The following is a 15,337-nucleotide window of genomic DNA, read 5'->3' as shown; positions in this document are numbered from 1 at the left end:
ACTGCATACTAAGTAGTTTGTGTTAATAGCAATCAGATGTTCAGAATGTTTAAAAATACTATTTTTGATATAATATTACTCAGCAGGGGGTAGCTACAATTTATACTCTTGGAAACTGTACAGTGATTTATTCATTCAATCTACTAGTCTAGTATGCACAGTATAAACAAAATCATATAACAAATATAAGAAGTACACATTTGGAACATTATTTTATCATAAAATGTATAGGATAAATAGCCCCTATGTTGGGTTAACCTCCCAATCTTGTTTATGTTCATGTTTCAATATGCAGTACTTCACAACATCTTATGGAATTTTAAAAATTATTCAAATGGTAAGTACCTACCTATTAAATAATACAGTATTTTTGTCAAATTTGTGTTTTAAGGCACATTTAAATAGAAAGCGGGCTGACCGCAAAATATTACAGCTGGACTGCTGCTCGCTAACTGTATACCATGTAGCCCGCTCTCTGTTTGACCACTATTTTTTTTTAGATTTTAATTTTAAAGTAAGTTATGAGTATTTTAAAATGCATAAAAAATTTACAATTTTAAAATACTAACTTGCTTTAAAATTTAAATCTAAAAAAAACTATATAGTTCACTAGATAATATTCTTACTTCTAAATTTAATAAGGGGTCAATTACCTCCAATATTAATCATAACAGAGTAAAATGGATTATTTAGAATGTGCAATATGCCATTTTACGCGTTTGTAAGACGGAGATACCGTCCTCTTAATTATTCAATAATTTGAAATTTTGAACATTAAGTTGTGTTTCATAAAAATAAAACAAAATTATTTTAGTTTTTACATTTTATAGTAATGCATGTACAATGCGATGGTTACTTATTTTGTGTGATCCATTGTTACATAAGTTCAGAGATTATATTAATTATTTATATAGCATTATTAAACTAATATTTACATATTTTTATTGAATAGTAGATTTTTAATTGATTGAGATAAACCATACATTTTTGTTAATAAGCATAATATGGAAACATAATATTTTTAAATGTTTGTTTAATACTATACTGAACTTATAAAAATTATACTATACAGGGTGATTCTTTTATCATGAAACATTCAATATTTCAAAAAAGTATTAATGTTTTTGAAAATATTTTTTTACATAGTTTCAAGTTGTAAAAAACAACATTTTTTTTAAATATTTTTTATCCTCATAATTTTTTTACTTTTTTGAATGACGACAGTTTTTATTTCATATTTCAAAGCAGAATATTTTTCTAAGTATTTTTATGTAATCACCTTGTATACTTATACAATGTATAATAATTTAATGTTAAAAAAAAAATTATTTGGATTCGTTCATTACATACTCTGAGTGAAGTGTGATAGTTGATGGATTAGCTTACTTAATTAGGTTATTGGTTGAATAAGCAATTTATTGTTAATTTTTTAGATTCCATTTGTTAAATTCCCAAGTAGATTTCAAGTAAAACTATAACATTTGAGTAAAATGTATTATTATTTATTATGTTCAAATAATATTAACATCAATATAAAAAATTATGTTAATGAGAATGATTTTTTTATTATATTTTTGTTACAACATCATGACAAAACAAGTCTTTGATATATAATATTTGAACTTCAAACAATTTTGTTTACTGTGTATTTATGAATTATTTAGATATTGGGGTCTATTTGTCAAAGTATTTTGATGTTCTATGGGACAAAGTACATTCCAACATTTGGAACATCTTATGAATCATTTCTTACAACAGTTGCTGGATGTTTAATGACAACAACAGTCATTAGTGTATCTTATTTGTTATCAAAAAATACCGAAGTACTTGTTAGATCATCACTTTTTGTATGCATTAATAATAATTTGTGAAAATGAGATTAGAGCTAATTTAATTTATAATTTTTTTTCAGGAAATAATTTTTGGTATTTTTGCATCAATCTGTTATTTGAGTTCTTCGTCATTATTAACAATAGCGGTCTATACATTGTTATATCCGATTATTATGACTATGCCATTTACCTCCATATTTTCAGCAGTAATATTGGCTTACGTAAGAAAAACAATTAAAAATAGAATAAAACAGTTTTTTAAAAGCCTTAACTTATTTAATTTTGGTTTTCAGATATTAGGATTCATTCTTGGAGTTATATACGCAATTGATGCTTATTGGGCATTTAAATACTACAAAGGATTTTCATAAAAAATATACTAAGTTTGTTTACAACTAAATAATATTAATAATAATCATAATAATAAAAAAAAATGTATTTCAGACAAAAAAAACTTTTTTAAAACTTACTATACTTATATTCTTAAAAAAATAACAAATCAGTGTTGCTGTTCCAATGAGTTGTTATAATATTTGGAAAAACTACATTTAGTACATTTAGATACATAGGACTGAATAATTTAATCATAAATATCTTCACGATCACACACATATTGCACAATATCTTTGGGTCTGTGCAACTTTTCAGCATCTTCATCAGGTATTTCAAAACCTATAAGTTTTTGAAACAAATTTTAGTTATTTTATTTTGTGTAAAATAAAAATAATTCATATACCAAATTCATCTTCTATGGCCATGATAACTTCAACATGATCTAATGAATCTAATCCAAGATCATTGATAAAATGTGATTCAAGACTGAGCTGAAATTATTAGAAATCAAACCAATTTTAATATAAAATTATATCATATTTAAAATAGTAATATATTTTTCAACTAAGTAATTAAAATATAATGAAAACCATAATTTTAGGGTATATTTTTTGTATAATCATTGTTGTACTGGTCAAATTTTAATTGTATATAATTGGTAGACATAAAAAAAACGTTCCTAAATATTTCTTTAAATAATTCATACTCATTACAATATGAAAAAATGAAGATTCACACAAAGGTATCATATTCAACTCAATTAAATGCCTAGTTGTTGTCATAAAATGGTGTATACCTTATCTGGATTGACCTTGTCGTATAATTGTAATACCAATAGGACACGCTTTTTAATTTGTTCAATAGTCATCGGTGGCTTGACACTGTAATGCCGCATAACCGTCTGAAAATATAATAAAATAAAATTTACATACCTCGTTAGCAGTGACTTTATCATACGCATTGCACACTTTCAGCACTCTAGTTTCTACTTCAATCACAGACAACCGACTGACTGCTGTCGTGTCCGAATACCATCGACCACTACCAGCCTTTGAACCGGAAATTAACTCGTTAGTAGGTACCCCATTTGTGCAACAAATGCACACATATCGTCCCCGCGCAGAATTTCAAATAAATTAATAAATTTGTTCTTACCACCGGTACTCTGCATGTCTGAAGATTAAGGTTATTGACGATCTTCGATTGACTTAAATACCGTCTAGCTGCGCACATCGGGTAACGTCTCAGCACCCGTAAACTAGTGTTGGTGAAAAACGTACCACACAAGACTTTCCCAAGGGACGCCATCATATGTATGTATTCTAAAAATGTACTTTATTTTTGTACAAAATATTTCTTAAAATATACGAAATAAGTGGCAACAGTTCGATTGAAAGCTTCGAATGAGAAATATTATCAAGGTCGCAAGGCGCAAGCTGATACACCGCAAACGGAAACATATGTTTACTACCTATTTATTACTGTTAATAGGTCTATGGTTTTTACCATATTTTTACCACAGATACCTATATAGTATCAAGGAGAACAGCCGTAGATAATATTATCTCGTCTGATAAGCGAATACTGTTTATCAGGGTTTGTATGTGATTATATACTATAATATTTATTTGAACTTTTCTAGTCTTCAAAATTATATAATTCTACTGAGTACTGAGGGGATCCACTTTCCTACAAAGGTGAAAGGTCCATTGATATTAGCACAAAATGTAACAATAGATTTTTAAATATCGATTAAAACACCATTAAATACACATATTAATAGAATTACTACTTAAGTTACCACTACAACCACAGATTAATTATTCAGTGTTATTCATTCTGTGCTGCGACTACCACTACCTACAATTAGACATTGTACTACTACTCTAACTGTAAATACTAAACACCATATCATTATAGTACAATATTATATTTAATATGAGATAGTAATAAAAACGACGGTTGTGAATTGTTTAAAGGCATAACTCAGTCATTCCATCAACCTCTTTTAGACGTATTTTGTTGAAGTTCATTTATTACTGAAACCGCAAAATGGTGAGTAAAATATTTTTATATTGTTTCCTTCTTGTTTCGTTTATTTATTAAGACAATTTTATTTTATTTTAATCAGTGTTGGGTATCGAGAGTAGATCATAAAAATTTAAATAGTTTAAAATAATAAAGTAGGTAATGCTAAAAGTATATTCGACTGGTAATACAATGAGTCATTTCACAACAGTAAAATGATGCACGTTTCTGTTGTTCATCGGGGTCTTCTACCTATTGATATAATTCAATTCTTATTTCTATTCAAGGGCGCCCATTAGGGAGTGCAATGATGTGACATGTCACCCCCCTAGACAAATGTGAAATGATTGTAATTTTTTGTAGGTAATTGTAAATAATAAACTATTTTTAGTGATGATATTATAATACATGACATATTACATAGCCACTTAGGTACATCGTTTATCTATGTGGTGTATTTATTTTCTGTTATTTAATAAAATCAATTTGGTTGGTTCTTAGTTTTTTTTTATGATATTGTCATCCCCCTAGGTTCTGATTGATTGGCGCTCTTGTTTCTGTTGCAGATAGTTTCCTACTGTGTCTACTCAGTAAACTTTATGGTATATTATAATATACCCATTATACCCTGTGCCAAAAGAGAAGACACCAGGTTTGAAAACCCATTTTTCCTGTAGCTGCCTAGGTGTCTTCTCTTTTGGAACAGCCGAACAGGGTATATGTAACATAGATTAATGCCTATTTTTTATTTTTCAGGAATTTAATCACTTGCTTATTACTTATTTATTAGGTAACTGTGAATAAAAGTTATGTACTCCCCTCCCCAATTGTTTCTATATAATAAAAAAAAAAAAACATTATGCTTAAAGTAAATTGTAAATAACAATGAATGACGTAGTTTTTATTAAATCAACCATAAGAAGGATAATGATAAGTTTATTTTTTAGACTTAATTATTGTAGATAAATGATTAATGTTATCTTTTTTTTTAAAGAAATGTTACCTATATGGCTAATATGGCTTTAATTAAAAAATATTATGAATGCACTCTTCTTAAATATAAAATATTATAATGTATATAATTATTAAAAATGTTATTCTGTTATTAACAAAGAATACATTTTTATATGGCAGGTAATAAATTATTTAGTAACTAATATAATTTTTATAATTTATAGGAATATAGATACAATACAGATATTTCTGATTATAAATATTCTGTATCAGATTTCGTATTAACGAGAGAACAGCGGGATTTTTATGAAAAAAATGGATATTTAGTAATTCCTAAATTAATACCTGATTATTTGTTGGACAGATGCTGGTAATAGTATTTTATAAATTACAAGTTAAAATTATACTAATATAGTAATGTCTAATACTAATGTTATTTGTGAAATATTAGCAACCGATTTATGGACTTATGTCATGGCAGAGTTCCACGGAATCAAATAACTATGATGAAAGACATATCCCGCATGAAAGTAGGTAATCAAGGAGAATACTTATTTGGTAAAGCACAAGATATTCTCTGGGATGAAGAATTTTATGAGTATGCTAGATTCCCAAAGGTACTATTCAAATAACAGGTTAGATAATCAGTAATAATGTCATTTTTTTAAAACTTAGATGTTGGACTATATAGAAAGCTTTATTGGACCTAATGTTATGGCTATGCATTCAATGTTTATTAATAAACAACCAGATATTGGTACCAATAGCTCTCGCCACCCAGTTCATCAAGTACAAACTTATATTTTTGCATTTAAAATTTTATTATATAGATTTTGTGGTAAAAGGGAACAAGTAAAAATCACTACTTTTCAGTAAATTATAAAAAAAATGTTCTCATTTCTACTTTTATTGTAGTTGAACTTTTTTCATCACTGCTAATTTAACATTGAAAAGAAATAATATTACATCAATTTTTTAAATGTTGGCAATAAAAACTATGTACAACATTGTTTTTTACACGATAGTATCATACAAAAAATTGCCCAAAGATTGACTTATTCCTTTTTATGCACTTATTTTTATTGTTTGAGATGCTGTATGTAGAAGGTATTAATACATTTTATTTTCTCTAAGGATCTTCATTATTTTCCATTCCGTCCTGCCAATTTGATTGTAGCGTCTTGGACAGCTTGTGTTCCAGTTACTGTGAACAATGGATGTCTATATGTATTACCAGGAACACATACCGGTGATTTGTACCCTCATAACTATCCAGAACCCAAAGATGTTAGTTAAGTTTATTTATAATAAAAATCTGATATTAAATCATTTACAGTTAATAATTACTAGGGCTCGTAAGTTCATGCTCGAAAAAATTCCTAATTTAATTAAAAACTGGCCAAATATGCTATAAAAAGTTCCAAAAATGCAGATTAAAAAAAAGAAGAAATCATAAGACATTTTTGGAATAAAAAGAAAATATATCTATTCATATTTATAAAAGTTATGTTTTTTGTTTTAATGTAATTCCTAAAATTAATTTAAAAAATATCTATTGATAAATAATAAGCTAATAAAATAAATATCCAGTAAGTTGTTAATTTTAAATCGAACAATTTAAAACAATTCCCATAAAATATTTTATACAGTAAATAAATATAAATTATTGCATTTTTCATCATTTTTAGCCAAAAATATGGTAAATATGCCAATAAAATAGAAAAACACTGGGTTTGTCAAATAGGCAAAAAAAAACCTCTAAATATGCAAAAATATGCAAAATATTATATACTAGATTTTTATGTTATCTAGCATTAAATACAACATAGCAAGATTGATATGCAAATGCAAGAACTTATAAGCCCTAATAATTTAATCAGTCGTTTGAGAAATCTTACTTGTCCAAAAATATGGAATCACTTTTCATTGCAGGTTTGAATTTCTCATGCATAGATCTACATATTTTAAGAGAATCCTGAGTTGTCCATCTTTTAAAATGGTTTTTAATAGCGGTACAAGTTTTAGGAATCAATAGAAACCCTACCAGTAAGAAAAGTTATTTTCATTTTTCCGAAACTTTGGGTTTTGGGGCTAATCGGGTTTCTCAATGACTGATTCAATTACATTCTGTATCAAATTAAATATTATAATATAATCAAAAATGTTAATTATGATTTTTGCAGGGAGAAATTAATAAAATGTACCACGAAGTAAAGACAAACAATAATCATGATGGTCATAGAAAGGTGTTTTTGGAAATGGATAAAGGTGATACAGTATTTTTCCATCCTTTGTTGCTTCATGGATCAGGAATAAATAAAACACAAGTATAATATATTTTAATCTAAGTGCTTATGTTCATACTTTATTTATAAAATTACATGTATATTTGGATTTTTTTCACCAGGGTTTTCGTAAAGCAATTTCTGTTCATTATGCTTCATCCAACTGTAATTATATAGACGTGTCTGGTACAACTCAAGATAACATAAAAAATGAAATAATTGATGTAATGGCTAAAAAAGGAATAACAAATGTTGATTACACGGTATGTAACTAATATTTTAGTCATAATATAGGTTTTAAATTAATTTTACATTTTGTTAAATCTTTTTTTTTTCTTAATAGTTTGCCTGGAAACATCGTTGTAGACTTATACGCGGAGTCAAAGCAAATTTGTAGATGTATAATACATTCTAATATTCAAATAGGGTTGTGGATTTTATGTTACCTAGTTTATGTTATATTTACATAACTAACTTCTAATATTAGTGATAATTATATAAGCTTATAGCACTTACTGTTTAAATTATATAATATTTATTTTAATATTTTGATGGTATTAGGAGGTACCTTATTTTAAAATTATCTACAGTTTATTTTTATATTCTTTTTTTAAAAATGTATTTATTGGAATCAATAGGTGTATGGGTGTATAATAGTTCTCAGTCATTTGGACTTCATACTTTTTATGAGCAAATAGGTAATATGAATGAAACGTTAACATAACAATCAGCTATTATAAACACAATTTTAAGACCAAATGTAATACTATTAATGGTGGGGTACTCATATGTTAAAATAAAAATACAACTTTCAAACATTTACTTGTCTTTTACTTTGTTATTTTGTTGTTTTCCATTGACTATCCAGAAATATTTTATTTCTTACATATAATTCTGTATTTCTGTTTATCAATTATGTCATCTTTACTTTTTGTTAAATTTATAGCTTATCTATACACAATGATATTTTAAACTTGTAATTGGGCTTTGCCCGTTTGAATACAATATTTAAACAATCATTTGTTTTTAAATAACAATCTTGCTATAAAAAAATAAAAATTGATGAATCTCACTATTTAAATATTGTTGCATGAGATGTAGCTTAATAGCTTATTAATGTGGTTCATTAAATAAGTACAGCATTTTTAAATTTGGTATTGAAAATTGAATTTAAACGCTGCCGTTATTTGTATCAACAAACATACAAATTATATTTATTTTATAACCATGCAGAACGTCATAATTAAAAATAATAATTTTTTCATTGATTTTCAAATTGTTAGATATCATATTATAACATTGTAGATAGACTACTAAAGGTACACCAATGCCGTCGGTTTATTGTTTGGACATTTTACAATCATTTTGATATTTTTAAAGTAATTTCAATGTTTAAAAAATATCAATCATTATGTTATAATATCGATTACCTACCTGTTTCTACGTCCAAGGCCGTATTCAGGTTTTTCAGTGAAATCAATAAAATAAATACAGTGCCACAGGGCACAGACCGCAGTGGCATAATATATTGTATACCTACTACATAATAGTGAGGAGGTTTAAGGGGTCGTAACCCTGTTCCACGAAATGCCATGAAATTATATTTACGGGCATTTTATTGAAATTATTTGGGACATGTCAATTATTTGATGGTGGTCGAGAGGTAGGTACAACATTTTACCGTATCCCTCCATAAAAAAATCTGCACCTCTGCCATTTCAAAAAAATATATTATATTTTTCATTATATTTCGCATTAGTCAATTTGTGCTTAGTAGTCTGTATTCCTAAAATAGTAATATGTGAAATGATTTTACTTTATGTCTTTATTCATATATTATAACCAATACGACTTCCGTACAAACACTCACTATGCTTTCTCCACTGCAGACATCGAATCCGGAATATTGAGTACAAATGTCATGTTATCTAAAGATAAATGTAAATTGTACAACATTTTGTATTATAGTATAGGTACCTACCTACCCGGCCGCACAGTGATATTCAAAACGATAACTGCAACGGAGATGAATTTTTTTTTATTTTCGAATGCATTCAGCATAGGTACTCAATAGTTACGTACATTATAATTTATATATTATAACTCGATTAAATTCGAACGACGTTGACATGTCCTCGGAAGTGTGGGGCAGAATATTATTCCGGTGCAGATGCCTCATGTATCGTAATGTAGGTACAATACTATATATAGAGTGTTCACCAACGAGCAGTATAATGACAATATATTTTATATATTAATATAATATTCGTTCTTATCGCGTACAGAAACTTCGGAAACGTCGCCACACTCACATCCGATGGCACGTCTAAATGCGATACGCTGCGTTCCTCTTCGAAATTAAACCTGACGCAGTTCACATCAATTATTATCGAACGCAAGTCAGTGAAATGAAAACGACGTAGGTAGATTTTATTTTATTACGCCCGACAACAGCTTTAACACTGCAGCTGAGGTCCACAGGGAAACCGTCGAGCACAAGACCGTACAATAATTCCAAGAAGAATTTATCAAGGGAAAACATTCTAACTTCATAATATAGGGCCATGATATTATTATAAAATAAACTATAAAGTACGTAGCACGTGTATAGTATACTTACACCTATCATCAACGGTCATCATTGTTCAAATATAATACAATGAAAAGTTATAAAATATAGGGTCATTGCTCAGATGACAGATATAGGAAGGTAAAGCCGTAACGATAGGTAACTTACAAACTACAGTAGGAGGGAACAACTACTTTCAATGGAACAATGATAAATTATTCATAGATAAGAAAATTTTCACTTATACATTTTCATATTGTCTTATGCTTTATCGTAGGTACCTATATGTACTGTCAGTATAGTATAGTACAATACTTTAATCACTTATAAATACAAAAAAATGTTGGTTCAATTAATAAAATTGATCGTGAAAATTTTCAAAAAAAAATTGCATAGTAATATGAAATTAAAAACATGCATCCTTAAAAATGCAAAAAGCAGAGCAAAATTAGTATTACAAAAAATACTGTATTACTGTTTCGGAAAAATTGAAAAATGAACCTTGTATTACTTCTATAGCTAGGTATTTATTTCATTTAAACTATATAAAAATAAATATAGCTAATCCCATTTTTTTTCATAATTTATTAATTTGGTGCAGCCCTTAAATGTACTTATTTCGCAATGAAATATTCACTTATTGTGTACTTACCTATTGTAATAATAATAATATGTTATAATGAATAATTTAAAAAGTCAGATAAAAGCTTCTGTATTTTATCTTTATAATATCTGTACATTTTAGATATATTATGTTCTTAAATAGGTATGAATTTGGAATTGAATCGAATAACCTACCTATTTTATTTTGTAGTTATTTGGTTAATACCGCAGGCAATACAAAACATGCGTAATGATACATTTCCATCAAGCTGTAGTCACATTATTCAGTTTACCAAAATCAATTAAAATACCTAGGTAGGTACCATAGATATATACAACAACTAGATAGCAGTCTCCTTCTTGTCATTGAAGTCGGCCGCCATTTACAAAGCAGGCAATGTTTACAAAATAATACTATCACAGTATATACGCATAGATAAATATTTATGTATATGAATAAATGTAAAACAAATGTAAACATTGCCTGCTTTATAAATGGCGACAGACTTCAACATTGGTCACAACTGTAGTATAAAGACGGCTATTTAGTTGTTGTATAGGTTGTATATGTATATTGTTGTAGGTACCTAATGATTTTTTAGTTTTATTAAAATTGAAAACTATTTTATGAAATAAAATTTTAAACGAAGTCCAATATCCAATTATATAGGTACCCAATATAAACACCAATTAATTATAAGTCATAATAGTAATAAAATACTAGTACAGTCATATACTCATATTATAATACTTATATGGAAAATTCCCAGTAACAAATGCTTCAACAACTACATAATATTGTTGTGTTCAGCTAATAATAACAGACGTCACACATATTATTATAACTGAAAGCCCAATCACTTATGAAAACTTTTAAATAAACTGCAACATTCCGGATGAAATGTATTCATCTATCAACTCTCTCTCCGATTCGGTCAAAACACTTAGGTACCTACCAATTTCATCATCATCTGAAAACTCATAAAAGTCGACCAGATAACATTTCTAAAACGTGTAAAGGGCGTACCTATATCCATTTTATGTAAGACATCACTCAGTTTTTCAGACAACAATAAAGTTTTTATATCTCTTTCACATAATTTTAAGTCGTTTCAAAACAACATTTTTGGATAAAATTAATTTTACATCAGCTTTTGACGCGTTTATTTATGATAATATCAAATAAATGACATAACAAAATCGTTTATTTTAGTGTAAATACATATACATATATATGTTTGCGGTAATATATAGCCATATTTATAACTTTTAGGTATAATTTTTGTACATAGACATTTCTTTTGGTTCAGGGCTAGAATTCTGACCACAGTAACTTCAGCTCATTTTAGAAAATTAAAAGGAGACAGTGGAGGGAAGCAGTAACCGCTACTGTTAATAATTGACTATTTATCCACAGCAGATCATATACCAGACCACGCGCCACGCGGTATCGCCCCGTTTGTTTTCCTTATACCTGCAATACAGTCCGCATATTTTGAAATTCCGCGATTATTCGGTCCGGCATAATACGGTTCGAAAAATTTTATTCCGCATTTATACGGTCCGCGACTATACTTTTTTGGTCAGTGCCGAATTCGTTCCGAGATTTAGTCTATGTCGATAGCACCGCAACAGAATTTTCGCCGAGCGAATCTCTTCGTCCGGCTCCACCACAGCGATCGACGTTTGGATCTGACCGCGGTTACATGTCCAGTATAGACCGGTCGTCTCGTGGTCCTAATCAATATTTGTAGACTTTTTTTTAATATAATGTACAGATGCTTGCATTACATGTATAGTAGGTACAACATATTTTTATTTTTTTAATAGGTACTGAAATTAAATATCTTAAATCTAATATAATTTTTTTTTGAAAAATTCAAAAATTTCAATTTGTAAATTGGGTTTTAAGAAAAAAAATCGATTGTTGGTCTTTAGTAAAATAGATAGGCCAAAAATCATATAATCATGTTGGCCGATTAGTAGGTACTCGCTGCTACGCGCGTTATTATAACCCGTCGTCTGGGAGATAATTGATTTTCTCGACAACGGCGTGAAATGAAATCTCAATATTCGTTCACTTGCAATTTATCGTTCGACGTCACTCGCACACATATCACAAACATGTCAAACTCAAGCGAAAACATCGATACCGTGGTTGAAGAGGTGATGGAAGACATCATCGCAGCAGTGGTGTCGTCTGATTCCGATGAAAACCTCGATACCGTGGTTGAAGAGGTGATGGAAGACATCATCGCAGCAGTGGTGTCGTCTGATTCCGATGAAAACAAAATCGAGGCGACCGTCCAGTCGGTGCTCCAGGGCATCGTAGCCATGGAGTTAGGCTACGATGAACCTCTGCTCTTGGACACCGACACCGACAATATATACAGAGATAAAAGGATGGTCGCCATCGTCGACCAGTTGGTCGACGCTATGGTTTTCTTGGTGTCAGAAAAGCTGTCTTCCGTACCGTACGTACAACCCGAAGACCCCTCCGTTAACGGAAAGGATGTACTGCGGTGCGGAGATGAAGAGGACATGGTGCACGGCGGTGACATCGAGGTCGTTCAAGACGACCTTCCGACCGAGGGCTCATTCGAGGAGAGGACTATGTTAGAGGATCTGGACGGCAGGCTTGATCCGGGAGTTGCACAGGCAACCCACGCAGTAACTCCACGCGGGCGGATAAGGCGATTCGCGGCCGCCGCGTGGAGGGGAGTAAAACGGGCCGGGCGTGTGGTCATATGCCTAGGTTGCAACTAACGATGCGAAAGCGTCCGCAGATCCCGGCACCTCCGTTCCTCGGTCGAGGGCAGCAGTCAAGGCGAAGCGATGTGGGGTCGAGGTAAGGTACGTGAGAGTGCACTTTTGGGGTGATCGGCGGTAAGTCACCAACACACGTTCTCCGGTCGCCGGCGGTAGGGTTACGAGATCGCGGACGTCGCAAGCTCGAGGTCGCCGACACGCGAGACCCTCTGGAAGCGCGGCGGGCCCCGGCTGCTACGGTCCGAGAGTGACGACGACGACACGACGACGAAGCTGGCTAGCTGTACCGGCGTGGACAACGACGCCGTCCCGTCGGTACCACAGACGATGACTGCTGCAGAAGACGAAGACTACTCGCGACGGTGGCTGACGGAAACCGCAGAGCACACGTCGGGCGAGTGACGGACGACTATAATTATTATTTTATGGTGGCTAGGAACGCGGACGTCAGCAGCGCCAGATCCGCGGAAACGATAAGTTTCAGGATTTGGCGGTGCGCGACTCCACGGCGAGGACTTCGGATGCGGCTGCAGACACGGCGCCGACGGGATGCCAGGCTAGGTCGAAAACCTCGGAGAGTTTCCAGGACAGCGGCGCTTTACGTGGTGCTGTCCGCCTAGATCCTCTCCCCTTTTCGCCCAATGGTCTGAGTGGTCCCGCCGGCCGAGTCGCAACGCATCCGGGTCGCCGCCGGTTCCGCAGCACCCATATAATAATATTATAGTCTTCGCCGCTAGCTCCGATGGGCTTAGGTCACCGTCGCCGTCGTCGCCATAGTCGTCTTCGGCACCTGTGCAGTACCGTCTGGCGCACGACATCGCGCCCTAGCCAATCGTCGCCAACCGTCATCGTTGCTCTCGCAGCCGTCGTGGTCGGGTTCCGCCCGCTTCCATGGTCGTCTTCGCGTCCCCGAGCAAACGCGCCCGCGACTCTCGTCCCCCCCGCAGGACCGGCCGCAGGAACGATGTAGAGGTGACCAGTGGCCATATACTGTTCAACCATTAACATCTGCACCACCACCCACTCGCCATCACGTACCCCCCACCTCGCCTCGTCTTGACTGATGCCTTTTTTTTTTTTTACACTTATATTCATTGTAATTTATTCTGCCACTTTGAGCACCTTTTTTTTTTGTTTAAATTATTATTTCTATTTTTTTTTTTTGCCACATTGAGCAATTATTATCCTTTGTGTTACTTATTTATTTTTCGGCATAAAATGTTTCAAAATTGTAAAGCTCGTAAATTATATATCAAATATATAATTTATAATATTATTAAATTATCATTTACCTCACACCTCTTGTGTTTTTTGTTTATTTTTTTTCGAAATTTTATACCACGGTGTTTGACAATGATAATATTATTTATTTATACTTGATATTATTTATTACTGTATTCAAATTATTATTATAATTTATATAATAAAATTGTTATTATATTATAATTTATTATTGCTATATTATATATCCAGTAATAAAATTATTTTTTTTATACAGTAAAATGTTATTTATTATTTCTCGTATTAAATAGTAGGTACGATTTTATTTATTACAACAGAATGATGATTGATGAACACGATCGTGGTCATGTGGGACCTATGGAGAATATTAACCAACAACTTTTTTGATACGTCGTACCAAACCTCAATAAAATAGTATATTGAACGTTTTGGCCTCGTGAAAGTATAAGTGCAAAATATGCACATTGCACACAATATCATTGTAAAATCGATAAATTCATAGCCCGGCTAAGAATCTAAAATAATAATAACTATTATTGTTTTCGTCGTTGTTGTAAGAACACCAGTACACCATACATTGTGGTTACGTTAAATTAGGTATTGCGCCGACCGTCCATCGATCCACAAGAGGTCTGAGGATCGAATCCGCACACGCTGACAATAAACTATGTTGATGATGATTATTCCTGTCGTGTACACAATAATAAATTAAAGCATTCAGA

General features: G+C 31.5%; 3 protein-coding genes across 3 annotated transcripts; 2 read left to right on the top strand and 1 right to left on the bottom strand.

Moving 5' to 3' along the window:
- The first annotated feature begins 51 nt into the window (after window positions 1-51).
- Window positions 52-2,503, top strand: LOC132951888 (protein singles bar). Its single transcript, XM_061023925.1, has 4 exons — window positions 52-337; window positions 1,665-1,847; window positions 1,913-2,053; window positions 2,126-2,503. Exons 1-4 carry the CDS (start codon window positions 224-226, stop codon window positions 2,201-2,203), a joined length of 516 nt encoding a protein of 171 aa, XP_060879908.1. The 5' UTR covers window positions 52-223; the 3' UTR covers window positions 2,204-2,503.
- On the bottom strand, window positions 2,338-3,582 carry LOC132951890 (acyl carrier protein, mitochondrial-like). The gene is made up of 4 exons (XM_061023928.1): window positions 3,321-3,582; window positions 2,962-3,066; window positions 2,569-2,656; window positions 2,338-2,504 (listed from the first exon to the last, which is right to left on the bottom strand). Exons 1-4 carry the CDS (start codon window positions 3,474-3,476, stop codon window positions 2,413-2,415), a joined length of 441 nt encoding a protein of 146 aa, XP_060879911.1. The 5' UTR covers window positions 3,477-3,582; the 3' UTR covers window positions 2,338-2,412.
- Window positions 3,583-3,772: 190 nt separating this feature from the next.
- Window positions 3,773-8,250, top strand: LOC132951887 (phytanoyl-CoA dioxygenase, peroxisomal-like). Its single transcript, XM_061023924.1, has 9 exons — window positions 3,773-4,057; window positions 4,145-4,220; window positions 5,372-5,517; window positions 5,599-5,764; window positions 5,823-5,936; window positions 6,282-6,434; window positions 7,331-7,474; window positions 7,555-7,695; window positions 7,776-8,250. Exons 2-9 carry the CDS (start codon window positions 4,218-4,220, stop codon window positions 7,827-7,829), a joined length of 921 nt encoding a protein of 306 aa, XP_060879907.1. The 5' UTR covers window positions 3,773-4,057; window positions 4,145-4,217; the 3' UTR covers window positions 7,830-8,250.
- Window positions 8,251-15,337: the final 7,087 nt, after the last annotated feature.

This window comes from Metopolophium dirhodum, chromosome 9 (assembly GCF_019925205.1).
Source record: "Metopolophium dirhodum isolate CAU chromosome 9, ASM1992520v1, whole genome shotgun sequence".
NCBI lineage: Eukaryota > Metazoa > Arthropoda > Insecta > Hemiptera > Aphididae > Metopolophium > Metopolophium dirhodum.
Note: the sequence above shows the minus strand (reverse complement) of the source record. Positions and strands in the feature narration are given on the sequence as shown.